Source organism: Gekko japonicus, unplaced genomic scaffold, assembly GCF_001447785.1.
Source record: "Gekko japonicus isolate JY-2015 unplaced genomic scaffold, Gekko_japonicus_V1.1 scaffold914, whole genome shotgun sequence".
Classification (NCBI taxonomy): Eukaryota; Metazoa; Chordata; class Lepidosauria; order Squamata; family Gekkonidae; genus Gekko; species Gekko japonicus.
In genome coordinates, this window is record NW_015160240.1 from 567,937 (window position 1) to 588,522 (window position 20,586).

General features: G+C 50.4%; 1 protein-coding gene across 1 annotated transcript; it reads right to left on the reverse strand.

Moving 5' to 3' along the window:
- Positions 1-205: 205 nt before the first annotated feature.
- ANGPTL4 (angiopoietin like 4) lies at positions 206-20,561 on the reverse strand. The gene is made up of 7 exons (XM_015413277.1): positions 20,384-20,561; positions 17,495-17,605; positions 13,629-13,755; positions 4,667-4,780; positions 3,202-3,300; positions 2,665-2,940; positions 206-1,303 (listed from the first exon to the last, which is right to left on the reverse strand). Exons 2-7 carry the CDS (start codon positions 17,576-17,578, stop codon positions 1,122-1,124), a joined length of 882 nt encoding a protein of 293 aa, XP_015268763.1. The 5' UTR covers positions 17,579-17,605; positions 20,384-20,561; the 3' UTR covers positions 206-1,121.
- Positions 20,562-20,586: the final 25 nt, after the last annotated feature.

The following is a 20,586-nucleotide window of genomic DNA, read 5'->3' on the forward strand; positions in this document are numbered from 1 at the left end:
TGCACGTGGGTGGGTATTCTGTTTGTAATAATTGGCTACACTATATTTTTAATATGCTAGTTGTGATAATTTCATGCCAAGTAAAAATGTCCATAGTCATATTTTATGTTCCTAAAGTAACAGAATGACTTTCATTCTGGAAAAGAAAAAAGTGCTAATGTAGCATTTTTTTCAATTTTTCCAAAAATTTCAATTTTTTCCCGGAAAAAAACTGGGGGGAAAACGGTTTTCCGAGCTTCAAAATTTCCGGAAATCTTACATCTCTAGTGGCAACGAAACTGAAGGGCACCCAGCAGGGTACATCTCTGGCTGCGCTTCTCTGCTGCCTAAAGGCTATTCAACTAGTGGGAGGTGGAGAGCTGTAGGTAACGCCGAAGGTGCATCACCAACGCCAGGGCAAGAATACCAGCCAGTTCACCCAGGCTCACCTTGGGCAAACTCTTATGTGATAACAACACAACAGCTGGCACTCTGCTAACCATTCTGATGGAAGCATTACCCAGTGGGGTCCATGGAAACCTCCAACTTTGGAAATGGACACCACACACACACACACACACACACAAACCCCAAAGGGGCCACTATCCTCGTTTACAATGAGAGCCAGTTCATGAGGGGGGAGCGCAGTCCACAGTACAACAGTCTTCAGCCTTTCAAGGTATGAAGCGGTGACTCTTTTCGAGAGGAAGGAGAGGCACAGCCCTCTCCTTAGCAGAAAACAACAACAAACCCACTGGAGAGTATTTAAATTTGTAAAAAAGCACCAAATCTGAAAGAACAGCCTCTCCAGCTGGCACTGCTCCCCAGTGGCCTTCATGCAAAAGCCAGAGCCCCGGAAGCCAGCTCAGCCGACGAACCTGAAAGTCTGCTTCCTTGTTCAGTCGCCTTGTTCAGTTACTCCCCCAAGTTGGTTCTCCCATCAGAGAAACTAGTCACCATAGTGCCCCGTAGGTCATTGCAAGGGACACCTCTTGGAAAGGTGGGCTCCTTTCTGTGGTCTTAACAGGAAGTCAGCAAAAGAGCCTGCGGAGCCCCCCACTGGAGCCAACGGAACCCGCCTCTCGGAAGAAGCGGAAATCAGAGGGGCACCCCCCCAGTCTCCTGAGTGACCCCGGGGGCTTTTAGGGTTCCACTCCCGGCTCCACGGGTTGGATCTTCATGGTGGTTGATTTCAGGGGGTAATACCTCCCTTTCCAAGTCTTCCAGAAGATGCCCTGCTTCCTCTCATGCCGCTGGCGCGGGATGGAGCGAAAGTATTTGCCATTCAGGTTGACATGGCCACAGGTGCTGAACCACCAGCCTCCTGCAGAGGACAAGAAGGGACCAGAAGTACATTAGCCCACAGAAATAAAAACAAAGAAGCATGGCAGGACAGGGACGAGCAACGGTTTCCATGAGGCTGCGAAGACAGCAAGGGTGGTACAGTAGTCAGAGTGACCAGGACCCAGGAGACTGAGCTCCGATCCCTGCTTGGGTGTGAGGCCCACCACTCCTTCAGCTGCCCTCACAGTGATCCCTGCTTGGGTGTGAGGTTCACCGGGGCCCACCACTCCTTCAGCTGCCCTCACAGCACTGTGTGAGGACAAAATGGGCCAAGGGAAAGTCGTGGAAGCCGCCCAAGAACTCCGTCAAGGAAAGCCAGGATACAAATGGATTGGACGGGCAAATGAGACAGACACTTTCCTGACTCTTGGCCATTTCTTTGGACGTTTGGTACCTCTGAAGTCTACCAAGCAGTGAACCAGATCAGACAAAAGGTTCATTCTAGTCTCGCAGCCCATTCCCAGCCATTCACAGAGGAAGCTTCTCTCTCATTTTGTCCTTTCAGTCCAGTTATTCAGGGGTACACTGTCTCTGAATGGGGAAGTCCCGCTGAACATCCATAAGCTAAGAACTGTCGATTAGGTCTCTTGTATAACACAGAGAGCCTTGCATCTGGATCAGACCAAAGGTCCGTCTAGTCCAGCATCCTGTTTCCAACAGTGGGCACCATGTGCCTCCAGGAAGCAGACAAGCAAGGCATCACAGTATTCCCAGAACGACTTATTGTTACAGGTAAACTGCCTCTAAACATGGATGTCCCATTTAGACAATCCGGCCCATGGCTACTGAAGGAACTCTCCTGCTATAGGAATTTATCTAATCCTCTTTCAAGGCCATCACTACAACCCATGGCAGCAAATTCCGAAATCATGCACTCTCTTTATAACTTGTCACCAGCTTCAGAGAAAAAAATAATTTCACTGCCTCCTCCCCCACCCTCTTCTATAACATGAGTCCAGCCCAATTTTAGTCAGCAGGGAGCTATTCATCTGCATTTGAATGTTATCCACAGGGAAACAAATTAAGATTTTACATCATTCAACATCCACAGAATTCGACATCCTCCTCCTATATGTCACTTATACAGCAGAGAAGCTTGGCTTCCTACCACAGCTTTGATTTTCTTAAAGTTTCTAATCCTGAAAGTAGTGTCAGATGTTCACAAACAAGACTGGGAGTGTGTAAAAACAAAAAAAGCTCTTTGCATGAACCCCAGTCCAGCATCCATAGTTCCCTTTCTTCCCTCCTGTCTACTTGACAGCTTGCGGGCCAATTACTGTAACCAAATCAAGGGCATAATTTTACTGGGGAAGGGAATAAGCACCCATTACTGAAACTGACCTGAGAGATGCTTGGCGCAGTTAGCATCCCCCTTGAGGTCGTGGTCCTGATCCCGGGTAGAGAAGGGCAACTGGGGGAAGTCACCCATGGCATTCTCCAGTTCTCCAAGGACCGGACCCAGGAGGCTAAGCGTGTAGGCAGTGTCTTCTCCACCCAGTCTGAAAAGAAACTGGACCAGCTGGGAGTTCCCTTCCCAGTCCTGCATCTCAATGACGAGACGGAACATTCCTTCTTGTACGACCTGGTGGATCTTGTCCAAGCCCAGCCAGAAGTCTCCTGGAAAGAAACAAAGGGTAGACTAATTTAATGCGTTCAGCCATGTTTTTACTGGCAGTCATTGGAAGACCTTCTCTGAGTACACCCCACCATCAAAAGGCTCAGGGGTCTATCAGAGAGAGGGTCTGTCCTGCAGCTGTGCCCTGTCTGAGGGACTCCCTGCCAAGAGAGATTTGCCTGGCACCATCTTTGCCAAGGTGCAGCTGCATTTAGAAGGCTGTAATATCTGGTTGCCGGAATGGGGAATCATTCACTGCCTACCGCTCATATTTCCAAAGCCGTTCCTGTAGGCTTCCCACAGCTGGTCAAAATCGACAGATCCGTCCCAGCGCCTCTGAATTACTGTCCAGCCGCCACTACCTGCAGTCCAAAGAGAGAGACTTGAGTCGCAACAGCATTCCACAGACATACACTGGGCACTCAGCAATACCCCCTTTGTGGGGGGGAAACCCCCCCCCCCCCCAAAAATTTCTTGTCAATTTGTATTTGGGAGGAATCAACAAAAAAGAATCTAATCAGCAAAAAATGTGCAATGGCAGGAAGATGTTTGGCAGGCTGAAAGTCCCAGATTCAGTCTCCAATTAGAGAATCTCAGGTTTCAGCAAAGACTGGAGAGCCAGTTTGGTGTAGTGGTTAAGTGTGCGGACTCTAATCTGGGAGAACCGGGTCTGATTCCCCACTCCTCCACTTGCACCTGGCTGGATGACCTTGGGCAAGCCACAGTTCTGTCAGAGCTGTTCTCTCAAGAGCACTTCCTGTCAGAGCTCTCTCAGCCCCACCTACCTCACAGGGTGTCTGTTGTGGGGAGGGGAAGGGAAAGGAGTTTGTAAGCCACTCTGAGACTCTGAGTGAAGGGCAGGGTATAAATCCAATCTCCTCCTCCTCCTCTTCTCTGCTTGACAGCGGCTGCCAGACAGTAGAGGCAGGACACTGAGAAAGAATCAGGGGTCTGATATTATAAGGAAATTTCAGATAGTCCAAACATTGTGCTGGAGGGGAATGGAGACGCCTTCTAGGGGGCTTTGAACTTCTAGGGAGATTTGATCATAGGGAGGCATTTGGGAAGCCAAGGGAAAGCCCAAAATGATGAGATACGGGGGATGAGGCCCAGGGATGCAAGGCTTGCAGTGTTTACATACGGATGCCCAAAGTGTGGGGAACAAGTAGGAGGAGCCTGAATTTATAATCTGGATGGAGAGTTGTGATTTGATAGGCATTACGAAGACTTGGTGGGATGACTCTCATGATTGGAGTGTGGCAGTGGAGGGGTAGGAGCTGTTTAAAAAGAACTGCAAGAGGAGGAGGTGTGGCTTTGTATGTTAGGAAAGGGTATGACTGTCAGGAAAGACTGAATGATGAACATGACGGAATCCTCTGTGGAAAGCGTCTGAGTGAGGCTAAGGAATGGACGGACCAATGGTGTTGTGGCCGCAGTTTGTTACAGATCGCCTGATCAGGGAGAAGAGGGGGTGCTTTCACCTTGGGATAACTGGCTAATGTGTCCAAACAATATGAAGACCCCGAGCCAGAGGCAGAAAGGATTTTCAGCACCTAGTCAGTCTCAGTATTTCACCTCCAGCCCTGGAGCAAGGCAGGTCATATTCTCATTTTTAGACCCCTTCCGACAATCTCATGGTGGGGGTTGGGAGGTTTGAACCCAAACTCTCCAGCCTGGTGCCAGCTGCCCAACCGCTGCCCCACTCACCAGCACCCACCGCTCCCTTACCTGGAGTCAGATCACAAAAGACTCTGAACGTTTTGGAGCCAGGAGGCTGGATCTGGAACACCCCACTGCTTCGTTCTCCCTCCCGGAAAAGCTGGTGGCAACCTGTGGGGAATTCTGCAAGGGGGGGGAGGGGGAGAAAAGGGGTGCATCAGGCTAAGGCCCCGTGTGAAGCACTCGTCTTAAGATTTCACTAACACCCTTCCCAGGCAGGGAAAACTGTATATTTGCCACTCCCTTGTAAGGTAGGGCACTACAGGTCATCCACACAGAGAGATATATTATGCTCATTCGCATCTCTTTGTTCACACATCGCTACCGAAGACCTAGCAAGTTCACTGTCCAGGTTTGAACCCAACAGAGCCTCCACGTTGAGAGGGAGTCTGAAGAAGAAGAGGGGGATTCTTGCTTTTCTTCATGGCTGCTGAGCTCCCCAGAAGTGTCAAGTGGGATGTCTCGCCATGTCCTTTTAACACCAACCTACCCTCCTGAATATCCACTGGGTGTCAACAGCGGGCACGGTGTTATACAGAAGACCTACTTCTACATTGGGGCGGGGGGATTATCTCTTCGCCGTCTCAGCAACAGCACTGCAAAGCAGGATACACACAACTCTCATCCTTGTATTTACAGATGGACGGAGGGCATGAGGCTGGACACAGGAGGGGCGCACACACGGATGAGACTCGGCTCTGCAGCTGGATTCACATAAAGCCGGGTGGAGGCTCAATTTTCTGGTTCGGCTGAAGCCGCACCAGCAGATCTTATTAGGAATTAACTCCATCTTCTCTTATTAAAATTCTGGCCGTGTTCACAGCTCAAGTTTATCCTGCTGGCTTTTTAGCAAGTCATCATCATCACTATTTTTATTTATTTATTTATCTCTCACATTTTTATCCCGCCCTCCCTGCAAGCGGGCTCAGGGTGGCTCACAACAAGGGCATCAAGTGCCAGTATAAAACATTAAAATCAAAATAAAACAATCAGGTTAACATTAATACAGTGCTCAGTGGTATTATTGCTTCAGTCAAATCAAGATCAAGGCTTGAGAAGATTAACCCAGAGCCCATTTTGGCGGCACTGATCCATCACGGTACCGTAAAAGTTTTACATTGGGCCATCCCTCACGGTAATTGGTGGAGGGGGTAGTGGCGGCTCCTAATTAAAAGCCTGGCGGAAGAGCTCCGTCTCGCAGGCCCCGCGGAACTGTGAAATGTTTTAGGCATCCTGCAAAACCGGGGTGTTCTCAAGAACCCTGAGTGAATGTTTCCAGGGGGGAAAACCCCACTGGGCAAGGAAAAAGCAACGTGTGTGTGGGGGGTGTGGGGTGTGTGTGTGCGCGTGCAAATGAGAGATGCACCATCTCTGCACCATCCATCTGAGGAGGATCAACCTCGGCTGGAAGGGATTCTCTGTCCTCTCAAGCCCCAATAAGCTAGGGTGGCCCCAGAGACAGCCTGAAGAGTATTTTTGGGGTGCTGCTAACTGCCCAGAGTCAGTTGAGACAGCTCCCCCAAGCTGCCAAGCCCCTGCCTTGAGGGGATACCATTTGTCCACAGGCCTTGGCACCTTGCCGGTGCCGGGGTTCCCTGTGCAGAGAGGCCACCGCTGCTTGGCATCTTGCACCTGCCTGGACTCTGCTTCCGGGCAGGCCACTGGCTCCCAGCAAGACACTCTTTCACCAGACTGGTAAAAGTCCATTTGCCAGCGCATAAAGAAAACACATGCACCCCACACGGGCCCAGTGCACAAAAAAACAGAAACGTGGCAAGGGACTTTACCCCACGGCGAAGAACAGCCCCCACCACCTTCGCACTGCACAGGTGGGCGCTGGCCCCTCTCCCGGAGACAAAGACAGGCTGTGTGCAGCGGAAGGACCAGAGTCACCGCCAGAGCTCAGCGGGCTGGAGGGAATCGAGCCCCCCCCCCTTCCTGCCAGCTGCAATAAATTTAGAAGATATTCTCACAACAGCTGCCAGTGGCAGGGCGCCAGTGAAGAATGCAGGGCAGGGGAGAGGAGGAGGAGGAGGAGGAGGAGGGGGAGACACTCGAGTGTAAACATGAACTTTCCCCCAATTCCTCAGCCTTGAATGGATGAAGGCGGGGGCAGGAGGAGCGCATGAACACGCAGCAGTGCGCTGCCTGTCTTGCATCACTGCGGCTCTCGGGAGATGTGACCCATTCCACGCAAGCAAATGGGGCTGCTGGTAACAGCTGCCCGATCCTGGAGGGAGAATGACAAAAAGGCTACGTTTGAGATTCGGGGGTGGCAGTGATCCCTAAACTAGCTCCGTTCAAGGCAGCGGGACATTGAGAGTTTGGCTGCAGCGAATGGGCAAGATACTAGTCCTCAAGATAAGGAGATAAGCCCGAAACGTCTATTTGACCCTCACCCGCACCTCATATTGAACTGTGCTAAATTTTTAGCTGTAGCCCAAAGAATTCACAGCGATCAAGTATAGCAGAGTCTAAGAGGTTATGGGTAATTGAAGGGACAAACCACGTACATAAATCTTATTTCATATCACAAGAGTTTTAAAAATGTATAAGAGAATTTTAAAAACTGCTGCTATATACTTTCTGTGTAATCTATATGTTTTAGAAATGTTTAACGAATTTTTAAAATTGTTACCATTGTATTACTGACACAGTTAAAATATGGCTGCAACCAATTTGTGCTGGTTATGTACTGAATAAACCTGACTTATTAGTCCTCAATAATTTTTTTAGGAGTTATTTGGAGAATACTGACAGATCGATTGATGCCTGAACGTTTGCAGGGTTGGGAGGGGGGAATCTGTGGTTTCTGTTAGCCAAAGCTTTCAGTTAGCAAAAAACAGAATGGCATTAGAAACGAGTTTGTCCATCAAATTACACCACCATTTCACCCTAAACCAAAGCCTTTTTAAAAATAAAACCATGTCAGCCTTTTCCAAAACCCATCAACTTTACCAGGGACTTCACCAAAGACACATTCAATGAAGGCCATTTCCATGGAAAATGCACACTGCCAAGAGTCCTCTCCAGTGTTCCCTCTAAGCTGAGTTAGTGTGAGCCAGCTCACAATTTTTTAGCCCTAGGCTCACACATTTTTGTCTTCGCTCAGGAAAGGATGGCTCCAGAGCAAACTAATTCATGCAGTCGCCAAATCGCTGGCTCGCAACTTTAATGCCAGGAGCTCACAAAGTAGAATTTTTCCTCGCAAGACCCCACAACTTAGAGGGAGCACTGGTCCTCTCGTATCTCCCTCTAGCCCAAACACCAAGCTGCCGATTCTTCTCTTATCCTCAAGTTTCTCCCCCTTCCCAGCAACATCGACTTTTTGCTGATCCCAATAAATACTTACTGTATGCTTCATCTCCACACACACCCCATGAATCACCCCCTCCCCACACAGAGTCAGAGAGATTCTCAGAATACGATGTATGTGGCCGTGGGGGGCGTGTGTGGCCTATCCAGATATGAATGCATTTCCAGCATACACACTCAGCCTCCTCCTTCCCCCATCTCACGTCAGCACCTTGGGGGGGGGGGAACTAGGGGAAAGGGCACGTCTGCCTGGGAATGAGGAGGAGGAACACTGAACCCTTAAGGAGTGTTCAACTTTCACCCAGTTTCTTTGCATCCTGAGATTCCCCCCCCCAGCACTCCCCCCCCAATACAGGAATAAATTGGTCCTCCCCTTCTTACATACATGATCCTCCCCACTCAGTGTAGCCTCAGCACAAAGCATTCTTTTTTCCCCAAAGGACACTCATTCATTGGAAGAAGCTGCAGAGAGAATGGTTCTTTCTTCCGAAGAGAGATAGTGGAGACACGGAAGAGCCCCCCATTGAGAAAATGTGCCAAGGAGGGTCCCTGTGACCTTAAACAGAAATGGCTTGCAGCAAAATCCCCAACGCCTGTTTGGTTATGGAAAATCTATAGGGCTCTGTGAGCACAATTTGGAGCAAAGGTATTTAAATGCTTTCTTCATCTGCTGCCTTTCCACTGTTACCCCACCTCCCAAACCTTGCTTCCATCCCCTACATATACATTTGTGGGGACACACACCCACCCCAATCCTGAACGTCCCCTTTTCTTCTGCAAATTCTCTTCTCTCAAATTCTCCCCTCGTTTCTGCTGTAAAAATGCTCCAGGGTGTTTACTGGGAGGGGGCAACACCTCTCCTCCAAGCCCCCTCCACATGAGAGCATTAGTCATTTGGCAAACTGACCCGGAACAATTCCTCTACCTCCGTACTGCCTTTCAAGCCATCAACATACAATTTGATTGATTTGGGCATCTGTGCTGGTTTGGAAACAAAAGAAGAAAACGTCTTGAGGACTGGCACCTTCGCTTCACTATCGCCACAGCTACCACACCCTGTTTCAGAGGGGAGCTGTTGTACTAACCAGATGGGTTCCCACTCCACTCAAGATCACACACACACCCTTGGCAAATGCCACACACACACAATCTGCACAATTGACAACAGATGTAGAACTGAGCATCCCCTGCTTGCCGACAAATGCGTAACTCAGTTCAATGGTATGCCACAAATTTCCTGTCAGATTTTTACTTGACAATTCTGTAACGGGCTGGCAGTAGGCTAGGAAACTGCCCCTGACCTGTATCGTTCCAGCAAGATAAAAGAGCTACATGAACCCGGAATTGATTGCAGTAACAGCTTTACAACTTGTTTAGCACCTCTGGAAACGGTTATATGCTTTGAAGGATAAAACTTGGCTCTATCAGCTATGCATCTTTCAACACTACATAAGCTTCCAAGTTTTTCAGGAGAAAGGGGAGGGGAGACAGGACTTCTTCACCTAATGGGTAGTGGAACCTGTGGAACTCCCTGCTACAAGGTGAGGCTACTGGCTTATGACAGATCTCTTAAAAAACAAGATAAATGCGAAGAGATGCCTAGCAATGGCTATTATTCATGACAGCTTGGTGAGACCTCCAGGGTCAGTGGCAGTATATCTGTGATTACCAGTTGCTGGATCAGCCTTCCTGCACAGACTTCCCAGAAGTATCCCCTTGCACACAGATCTCATCCATCCCAGTTAATAAAAACCCACACACAAATAACATCACCTTAACCTTAACTCTGTCCTTACACCAGAAAGCGACAACTTGTTTGTATTTTCAGCTCATTAAGGTTGTTGTTTTTTTAATGCATCTTAGATCAAGGCCTGCTCTGGAACAAGGGGAAACGGTTGTGACCCATGCGCTCGGGAACGCGTTAAAAAAAAAAAGCAAAAAGCAGTGTCTGAGCATATGCAGTGAGCTTTTCTCTCCTCCTGCACTCTGTTAATCAGACATGTGCACACTTTGGGTTCGGAAGCAGGGCTGCGGAGTAAAGGACGTTTCTTTCAAGCACCTACTGCTGAGCAGCCCCCCGCCCGCTAGCCAGAATGTCCTAGCCTAAAAACAAAACAAAACAAAAAACACCCACTCCCAGCATGACCCGTTAAAGGGTCTCTTGTTGGAAGTGCTCCCTCTAAGCCGTGGAGTCTTGTGAGCAAAAATTCTACTTTGTAAGCTACTAGCATTAAAGGTGTGAGCAAGCAATTTCGCTACAGCATAAACTAGTTTGCTCTGGAGCCATCCCTCCTGAGGTAAGACAAAAATGTGTGAGCCGGAGACTAAAAAACTGTGAGCTAGCCCACACTAACTCAGCTTAGAGGGAACACTGCTCTCCTCGGTCAGAGTTCTTGGCCAGCCAGATGTCTCTTCTGCCCACAAACAGGGCGGGAGGCAACAGCCTTCCCCTGGCATTTTTATCCTCCCCCCTCCAGCATTTGATTCCTCAGAGGTAGACTGCCTCAGAACATGGAGGTTCCCATTCAGTGGCAGACCTGGGAGACTTTGCGTAGTTCCCCCCCCATTTTAAAGCCAGTGGCCGTTGTGCCTTGCAGCCCTCTCTCATGCCGCCCCCCCCACAGTGGGGTTCTCGGCAGCTCTCTCACTTGCTTTGAGCACAGCAGGCTCCCAGCCTTGCTCCATTACACCGCCCCCCCCCAATTCTTTGCAGAGTTAGCAACACTTCCCTCCCCGGCCAAATTGTTTTGGAATCCCAGCGCCACAGGGGTTGCATTACCTTTTGCCGACTTGGCCGGAGGCCAGCACAACTGCACACCACGTGGGTTCTGGCTCCTTTCTTTCCCCCCATTAACCCTGCCGCTCCCAAAAAAGAGCCCGACAAGCATCTTCACCTCTCACACAATTGGCTGAAGGCCAAGCAGAGGAAACAGCGGCCGGCTAGGACGAGAGAAGGCCTCAGCCCGCAGAATCAAGTTTCCTCAGCTCTCCGTAGCCACAGCTGGCCGGCCGGCTCCAGCTGGAATACCCGAAGCTGTGTCACAAAGGGGGGGGGGCTGCCTTTGTTTGGAGGGGCCCGGGCCATTCAGAATCCATCCCCGAGAACCAAATGTGGCTTCAGAAGGGACCCGACAAATGGGAGATGGGGGTAAGGCTCATCCATGCCTATCAGGATGACACAGCCGAACAAAACCTCCATGTTCAGAGGCAGTTTAGCTCTGCGCAACAGGGGGGAGCCCTGCTGACGGGCTCCTGAGAAACACCTGGCCGGTCAACTAATGGAAACCACGGACTGGGCGAAATGACCCGATCCACCAAGGCTGGAGCCTGGGTCAGTGTGCAAGCCGTTCGCGGCAGCTGCTTAACAGAGCCTCCAGCACATGTCTGAATGCAAGATGGTGGGGAGGCAGACAGGAAAGCTGATCTGTACATGCTTAGATGTGCTCTTTCTTCGAAAGAAAGGGGAAGGACTGTGGCCCAGTGGCAGAGCATCTGTTTGGCATGCAGAAGGTCCCAGGTTCAATCCCCGGCATCTCCAGGTAAAAAGGACCAGGCAGGAGGTGATGCGAGAGACCTCTGCCTGAAACCCTGGAGAGCCATGAAGTGGGGCTGTGGCTCAGTGGCAGAGCATCGGCTTGGCATGCAGAAGGTCCCAGGTTCAATCTCCGGCATCTCCAGGTAAAAAGGATCTGGCAGTAGGTGATGCGAGAGACCTCCGCCTGAAACCCTGGAGAGCGGCCGCCAGTCTGAGTAGACAAGAGTTACCCTGACAGACTAAGGGTCTAAATCAGTGGACAGCAACTCCCTATGCTTGTGTGTATTCAGAATTCCTCTGAACATGTACAGCGTGCCCTGCCCTCCTCCCACCACTGAGCAGCCACTGCGAGCACCCACTGATCCAAGCCTTCATGGAAAAACAAAGTGCACATAGTTGAGAGCCTTACCAGACGAACAAGCAAGACCCAGTTCCTCACTAGGTTTTAACATTTCACTCCCACACACCCCGGGGGGCACTGAGAGTTCAGTTGGACTGAATCCTGTGGGGACAAGATGCAGCCATGGAATGGCCCTGTCTCCGCTTCAATCCCTGCCCTCTCCGGTTCACTGGCTCTTCGGGTCAGAAAAAGACACGTCCCCACCAGGGACCCAGCCAGCCAGAGGAGGCAATACAGAGTGAGGAGAACCCAGCCTTGATCCAGCACAGGCCCGCTTCTTAGGCTCATCACACACTCCTCTTGTGCAAACCTATTTCTGCAACAGACCCCTTCCATCGCCAGACTCACCCCCCCCCCAATCTGTGGTAACTTGAATCCAGCACCCTCCAGCAGCTTCGCCAAACAATCTTCTTCTCTCTCTGCCAGAAACCTGCCTGGCTCGTTCGACTTTCCCCTCTTGCATTGCAAAATTGCAGAACGCTTTTCCAGGGTTACCCCACCCCACAGGATGCTGGGACTGCTCTTCCAGCCATCCTCAGCCCAAGTCACATCACGCACACCTGCCACAAATCCAAAAAGAAAAGGAGAGCCCGCCTTGTTCCGCTTTGCTACAAAGCAGCTGTGAGGCCAGCCAATTGGAGCGGAGATGGAATGCAGGCAGGGAGTCAAGGCCGATGCTTCCCTGCACCGATTTCCCAATGCAAAAATCTAATTTCACCCAATTTCTCCCGCCCTCAAAGCTTTCATTAGCCCTACAGGGGGGGGGGGAGCTACAAGTTACCACCTCATTTCCCTGCTAGCAAACTTCCAAGCAACGCCTGGCTGCATTAAAAGAGCACTAGGCTAGATTTCATCCAGCACTGGGGCTCATTGGGAGGAGGGGGTGACGCATGTCATGGATTATGTGTGCAAGAGGACACTGGGGATCGGGACCCATTACCTCCCAACCCAATATTCACCCCAAGTCATCCGCCACGGCACACACCCCCGGACATCAGTCACCAGCCGATCCAGCCACCGACTAATAGCAGTGGGACATGGTCCAGAGTAAATTTGTGAGATCAGGACAAATCTATTGCATTATTTTATTCTACCTGTCCCCTCGGGAGATCAGGGTCAGCGGTGGGCCTTGTAATTTTATTCCTGTGAGGTAGTCTCTGCCAAGCAAGAAAACATGCGCCTGTGTTTTTGTGACTGGCCCAAGGCAGACTTCATGGTAGGACAGGTTATGAAAACGACATCTGTCCTCAGCTATATGGTGTTCAGGAGCAGACCGTCTCTGAACCAGGAAGTCCCATTAACTGTCAAGTGTAACAGCTGTTGGTGGGTCTCTGTCCATTGCCTTAATCCTTTCTCGGCTGTCTCGTGACAGTCGAGCGCCATCCCTTTACATTCCCCGGCTATATGGTGTCCAAAGATAGACTGCCTTAAAACATGTAGGTTCCGTTTAGCCCTCCTAGGTAACATACCTCTATCAAGAGATGCTAGCCCACCACGCAGCCATGAATTCTGCCAGTTAATCCCATGAAGTGGGATCGGGTTTCCTGAACTGATGGGGAACTAAATTAGGACCGGGTGTGAGCGAATCGGTGGCTGGGATGGAAAATACTCCCTTCAGCCTTGGGAAAGTGTGCAACACGATTCCAAAACTCAGGCTCCCACAAACGTTTTGCAGCCATGCTGGGGGGGGAGGCAGGGGGACAAAAAGAGAAGACACTCACTGGAAGCCTCCGAAGTCTGGGCCCGGCTGTGATTGGCGGCTCGGTCAGCACTGCGCACAACACTGTTCTTCCAGCGGAGCGTTTGGGTTTCGTTTTCTTTGATGTGCATCGGCAATAACATGTTGACCTGCAGAACCCACACACACACACACAAGAAGAAAATGTGATGCGGCATTCCAAGAGGTGGGGGAGGGACAAAATGCACACCTTGGCGCCAGTGTTCCCTCTAAGCCGAGTTAGTGTGAGCTAGCTCACAGTTTTGGAGCCTCTGTCTCACAGATTTTCGTCTTAGCTCAGGAAGGAGGGCTCCAGAGCAAACTGATTGACGCAGTGGCCAAATGGCTTGCTCACAACTTCAATGCCAGGAGCTCATAAAGTAGAATTTTTGCTCACAAGACTCCGCAGCAGAGGGAGCATTGCTGGGCACTCTGACCTGGATATCCCAGGCAAGCCGGATCTCGTCAGTTCTCGGAAGTTAAAGCAGGGGCGACCCTGGCCAAGTATTTGGATGGGAAACCTCCTTGGAATACTCGGGAGGCAGAGGCTGTCTATCCAGCCACTCCTCTGAACATCCTCCATGCCCCAGTGGGAGTTGCCAGAGGTCACCATGACTTCCAGGCACGGGCATGCACACGAGAATGCAAAAAATACCCAACCCCCCCCACACACACTTTGGCCTGCTCCTTAGAATAATAAAACTTGTAAGCCTAACAAATATATTGAGCAACGATCATAAAACAGTACTATTATTATTGCTTCATAATATATTCTTTGTTCATGCTACTCCCAGTCATACTAACAGCACATGAGCACACTGTAATCCTCACCGGATCTCTGCAAGGTACGCCCAGCCTTTGTGACCCCTTGATGGGGACTGAAGAGGGAGGGCAAAGGCCAGCCAAGGGCCCTCCTGGCAAGTTTATGGCACAGACAAGGTTTCCTGGGGCAGACTTTTTAGCCACTCTACAATGAATAATCAAATACGGTACATGTCAAGGGTTCAAAGCACAACGTGCGTGTTGTCTTTTTTTTTTTAATAAATGTATTTATTGGATTTTCTATACAGTATTTTTACACCACTTAACAATCTCCAATAAACATAATAATATCAAACAAGACATACGTCTCATTAGCAATCTCCAACAACATAATAATATCAAACAGGGTATACTTCTCAACACATCTAGTTTAAATTTTATGTTAAATAGTGCTCTTACGCTGTTATCTTATGCTATTCCCTAATATTGCTACCTTAGCTCCCATTGGTTTCTATCTTCTTTATCTTCAGCCAGTTATATATTACTCCCCATTTTTCCCAATAATTTTCTTCCAGTCTATTTTGTAATTCTATATTTACTCTATCCATTTCCGCTACTTCCAACACCTTATACTTTAATTCCTTTATATAGGGTAAACTATTAGATTTCCACCTTTTTGCTATCAAGATTCTTGCCGCGGTTAATATATAAATAATTATCTGCTTACAAAGCATCCATTTTCTCCAAGGGAACTGATCTCTGTAGTCTGGAGATGAGCCGTAATTCCGGGGGATTCCCCAGGTCCCACCTGGAGGCTGGCATCCCTAGGAACTGCTCTCTGTCATCTGGAGATCAGCTGTGATTCCGTCCAGCAATCCTACTTCAGGGGAACTTCTGAACAAAATACCCGGAAATAGCCGCTTGAATGTCACAAGCATCAAGCATGGAAGTCAAGACGAACCACTGCAGCCGACACGTTGGAGGAAGCACCCAGGGTGCGTGGCCACGCTCTTGCACACTCCCCCTTCATTTCGTGTGCAAGAGACCTTGCGGGGGGATTGTGCCCTCCAACGACAAGAATCGTTGTAGCCCTCGATTGGCATCGCTCTGCAACAAGTACTTTTGGAGAGACTATTGCAAAGTGTTTGTTTTGAAGTTTGTCAAATGCGCCCACCAACTATTAGAGAGGGTAGTACAACATGCGCGTTGTCTGAGCAACTCGGACAACACCCTTGTAAGGTAGAAGAAGAAGAAGAGGAGATTGGATTTATACCCTGCCCTTCACAGAGAGCCAGTGTGGTGTAGTGGTTAAGTGCGCGGACTCTAATCTGAGAGAACCGGGTTTGATTCCCCACTCCTCCACTTGCACCTGTTGGATGACCTTCGGCAGCGGGGTGTGTGTGTGTGTGTGTGAAGCCGGCCAAGAGGCCTGCGACATAGCCCTTCGTGGCCTTGGGCCCTGATATCTGCAAGAGGGCCTCTCTACGTACATCCTGCTGCAACAGCTTTGCTCATCAGGGTAGGGACTTCCGCAGGAGCCATCCTACAAATGGGTAAGAGCAACAGCGGCCCGTATCGGTGCCGTCTCTGTCCGTGGCCCCAGCCCTGTGGCATGGCCTGCCTGGGGAGGTCAGGACAACTCCTGCGCTCCTGCCCTTTGGCAAAAGTGGGTAAAACAGAATTGTCCGGGAGGCCGTTTATGTCAAGGAAACAGGGCCACACGAACAACAGACTGGCCCAGGAAAACACACTGCATTTCTAGCACCACGTTTGGCACGGCCGTGCTCGATTCAGACGGCAGCTCCGTCTCAACCTCCTACCACTCCTCGCCCTATGACCTTGCTTTATTTAGATGGATCGCCCTAGTCATGGCATCGACTTGCACAGTGAGGAAGGTAGACTATCAATATAACATACGTAAGTCCCTGCAATGGAACCCACTGTTACCGCCCCCCCCCCACAGCAAGAAGGAAAAACATGACAACAACTCTGCCAAGTAGGTCAGTGTTATGGCCCCCATCTCCCAAAGGCCGAGGCCACCCAGCCAGCTCCCGCGGAGGTGCCAGATTCAAACAAAGAGCTTCCCAACACACATCGCTCCACCTCTCAGCCACCACAACACTCCCCGGGGCTCTCCCTGGACACAGCTCTGCCGGTTAGCCAAAACACATCCAGAACACTTACATAACAGAGCTGTATTTACAACCCTGGCGAAGCAGGAATCTCGCCGGGCAGGTCTCCGAAGAACACAAACAAGCCACGTGCCTGGAGGCAGGAGACATCAGTCGTCTCTCCCCCTCCTTCTGGGGTACAGCAGCTGAGCCCTGACTCCTGGCATCCCCTCCCCGGTCAAGACTGTCAGCTCCATTCACCAAGAGAGGGAAAACAGAGCCTCCATTCTCCAGAGCAGTCTATCTCCACTGTCGAGGGGGACAGCCTGCTTGGGGTATCTCACTGGCTGTGGGACGTTAGAACCCACAGCTCCCACTAAGCGGTGGAGTCCTGAGAGCAAAGACTCTACTTTGTGAGCTGCCGGCGCTGAAGTTGTGAGCAAGCGATTTGGCTACTGCCTACTGCTACTCTGGAGCCCTCCTTCCTGAGCTAAGGCAAAACTGTGTGAGCCAGAGGCTAAAAAACTGTGAGCCAGCTCACACTAACTCAGCTTAGAGGGAACACTGGTTAGAACTAGATCGACCTTCAGTCTGATCAAGCATACAGAAATCAAGCATCTAGGAACTCATTTGATTAATCCAACAGCAGTCCTTAACTGCGATTTAAGTTTTTAAATGGATTTTATTGTTTGGATTCTATCTGCATCGTAAGTCAGCTTGAGCTCTGTATCGAAGAAAGGCAGCTAATGTTTTCAAAAAATAAACAGCAGCTGTTAGCCATGGCAGCCAAGGAAGCCTCCAGGTACCACACCAGTCTAACTGGGGACAACACTGGAGGAAGCCCATTCCTTTGGGCAGCTGGGCAAGCATAGCGGCTGAGAGGGGGAGCCATGACCAAGGACGACCTTGGGGTGAGCCTGTCCCCTGCTACAAACTCATTCGGGGGAGTTTGACACACAGACACACCCTCCCCAATCCATACCCGGCAGGCCCTCACCTTGCTCTGAAGGCTTTTGATCTGAAGGTTCTGTTTATCCATCCGGTATTGCTGCTGTTTAAGTTTCTGGAAGAGCTCTTCCATCCGCAAGTTCTGGCGACTCACAATATCCTGGAACCGTACAAAACACACAGGCATATTAAAGCCAGAAGAATGGGCGGGGGGGGGGGGGGGGGGGGGCTGTGCAGAAGAACAGAGAGAAAATTTCAAATCCTTTCCCACGGGGACGCAAGGCAAATGACACGGAGTGCGTGCGTGCGTGCCATCGACAGAATGGAGCATTCGATAAGCAACGAAACAAGATTAGGATTGTAGAAATCAGAAGCATTTTGACACATAAAACCATGCAAAAATGACACTGTAACATCCTACTTACTTAGCCCTGATCTGAAGAGCCCAGACGAGCCCGATCTCGTCAGATCTCAGAAGCTAAGCAGGGTCGACCTTGGTTTATACTTGGATGGGAGACCACCAAGGAAGTCCAAGGTCGCTACGCAGAGGCAGGCGATGGCAAATTTCCTGTTAGCCTCTTGCCTTGAAAACCCATTGGGGGGAGGTTCACCATAAGGCAGCTGTGACCAATGTTCCCTCTAAGCTGTGGAATCCTGTGAGCAAAAATTCTACTTTGTGAGCTCCTGGCATTAAAGTTGTGAGCGAGCGATTTGGCTGCTGCATAAATTAGTTTGCTCTGGAGCCCTCCTCCCTGAGCTGAGACAAAAATGTATGAGACGGAAGCTAAAAAACTGTGAGCTAGCTCACACTAACTCAGCTTAGAGGGAACAGTGGCTGTGACTAGACAGCACGTTCCACCGCCACAATCCTACTTACAGCGAGTTATACGCAGCAGTATAGACCACGGCTCCTACACGTGTTTCCACGGAACTCTGTAAACCATTTTGTACAGCAGGACAGAGTTCAGCGGCACCTCTAAGACCAACAAGCCAAAGGGCTAATTAAACAAAGAGTTGAGGATACTGAGCGTCAATCTGACATCTTTAAGGCTTCCAAACTCGGGGTGTTGTTAAATATCAAAAGCACCATTGAGCTGGTGATATATTTGACTTCAGTGGAGGGAAAGAATTCTAGAAGGGCATTTGCCCTAGCTAGATGTTCTGCCCTTCCGTCTGCGGTTATTCAAGGCAGGTACAACAAAAAACCCTACTCTGAAAGGCTATGGTTGAATTGGCAGAGCCTATGTTCTTCAGCTGTCCATTTTACAGGGAGGCTGGTCTCAAAATTATTACCCCATTAGTCAATAGGACACCTGGGAACATTAACACAAACAAAGCAAGGCTTCACTGGCTCAGATAAGAATGCAGAGATTACACATTCAGTCGCTGAGTTCTTAGATTGCCGGAATCGCATTTTAAATGTTCTTAAATTCAGATTTCTATTTTTGTCTATTATGACTGTTTTTTCCCTCTCCCTCACATGTTATGCTTACTCTGTATGCTGGTCTTAAGACCATCATAACAATGATAATAAAAAAGACCAACAAAGGTTTATTCAAGGGATGATCTTTGTGCACACACTTTTCCAAATACGATGGAATGGGAGGGAAGGTTCAGACTTACAGAGGGGCTGAACAGCAAATTAACAGGTAACACGAGGAAGATGTTTTAAGGCAGGATCCTCAAGGTATGATCCATTTTGTACAGTGCAGCCTTACTGCCTGTGTAGAAAAGCCCTCTCCAAGATTCCGTTTTGCATCATTTGGAGAAACCTGGGAGTGCCTACCTGTTTTGGAAATTCGTACTTTAGACAATTGGTAAGATCAGGATCCTGCAGTTAGGACAAGGCTTTGCTCACTAGCACACACAAAGGAGGGCTGGATCCACAGGGCCGATCATCAACCTTGACAAGCATTAGCCGATGTCATATAATATACAAACTGGATTAAGTGATTTTTCAAAAGAGAGTGAATTTTGGACAACTCAGTCTGGGGGCTCCTGCTTTGCAGACAGCCAGCACGGGGCACTTCGCTCGCAGTCGCACAGGCTCCTCGGCACCTCTGGAGGCAGATTTTTGAAGGCAGCCCGCCAGCATCGGTGCCAGCCCAGTGCCCGGAAGGTTCGAGCCCTCCGAGGAGCTGGGAGTGCACTCATTCGTCTGACAGCACGCAACTGCTATTGCGCCGGCGAGGGAGGTCACCGTCCTCGAAAGGCGTGAAGAAGCTCGGCTTGCGGAGGTGTCTGGAAACCAGCAACGCCCCACAAAAACCCCGCCTGAACATCGGGTGTGGATTTTACTTTCGGTTTCACTCTCGGTGTTGTTTGCAAGCCCTGAAAGGGGACGAGCCATTTGCACAAGCCGGGACCGGTGAAAACTCACGTCTCGCTATTAGCCGTAGCGGCTCGGCTAGTTCCCCGGAGAAATGTTCCCTGCAAGGGGGCCGGGGGGGGGTAATCCCCTCAAAGCCCTCCCAGTTCTCCCTTGTGAGGCAACCCAGGAAGCAATGTTCCCTCTAAGCTATGGAGTCCTTTGAGCAAAAATTCTCCTTTGTGAGCTACTAGCATTAAAGTTGTGAGCAGATGATTTAGCTACTGCATAAGTTAGTTTGCCCTGGAGCCCTCCTTCCTCAGCTGAGACAAAAACGTGTGAGCCAGAGGCTAAAAAACTGTGAGCTAGCTCACACTAACTCAGCTTAGAGGGAACACTGCCAGGTCCAGGGGTGGACAGAGAAGCCTTCCAGGCAGGACAACTGTAGAGTCCCGCGGGGCACCTTTAGGGCTTCTTCAAAGGATGCGCTTTCGTGTGCAAGGCGCGCTTTCCCAAAGGCAGGCAGGCAGGCAGGCAGCTCGCCCTCTTCCATCCCTCACGCCTCCTTCGTCCACCACTGCCGCCCCTCCGCCCGCCTCCGGCCCACACCTATTTGCCCGCTCCCCTCACCTGCAGGGCGCCCAGCTCGCCGGCCCCTCCGCTCCGTCGGGGGCTGCTGCTGCCGTTCTCCGGGTCGCCCTGGCGCAGCGCCTGGCGCAGCTTGCCGTCGAGGCGCTCCAGCCGCTCGTGGACGGCCGCCTTGTGCGCCGTCAGCTCGGCCAGCAGGGCCCGCAGCTGGGCGGCCAGGTCGGCGACGCGGCCGTCGAGGAGGC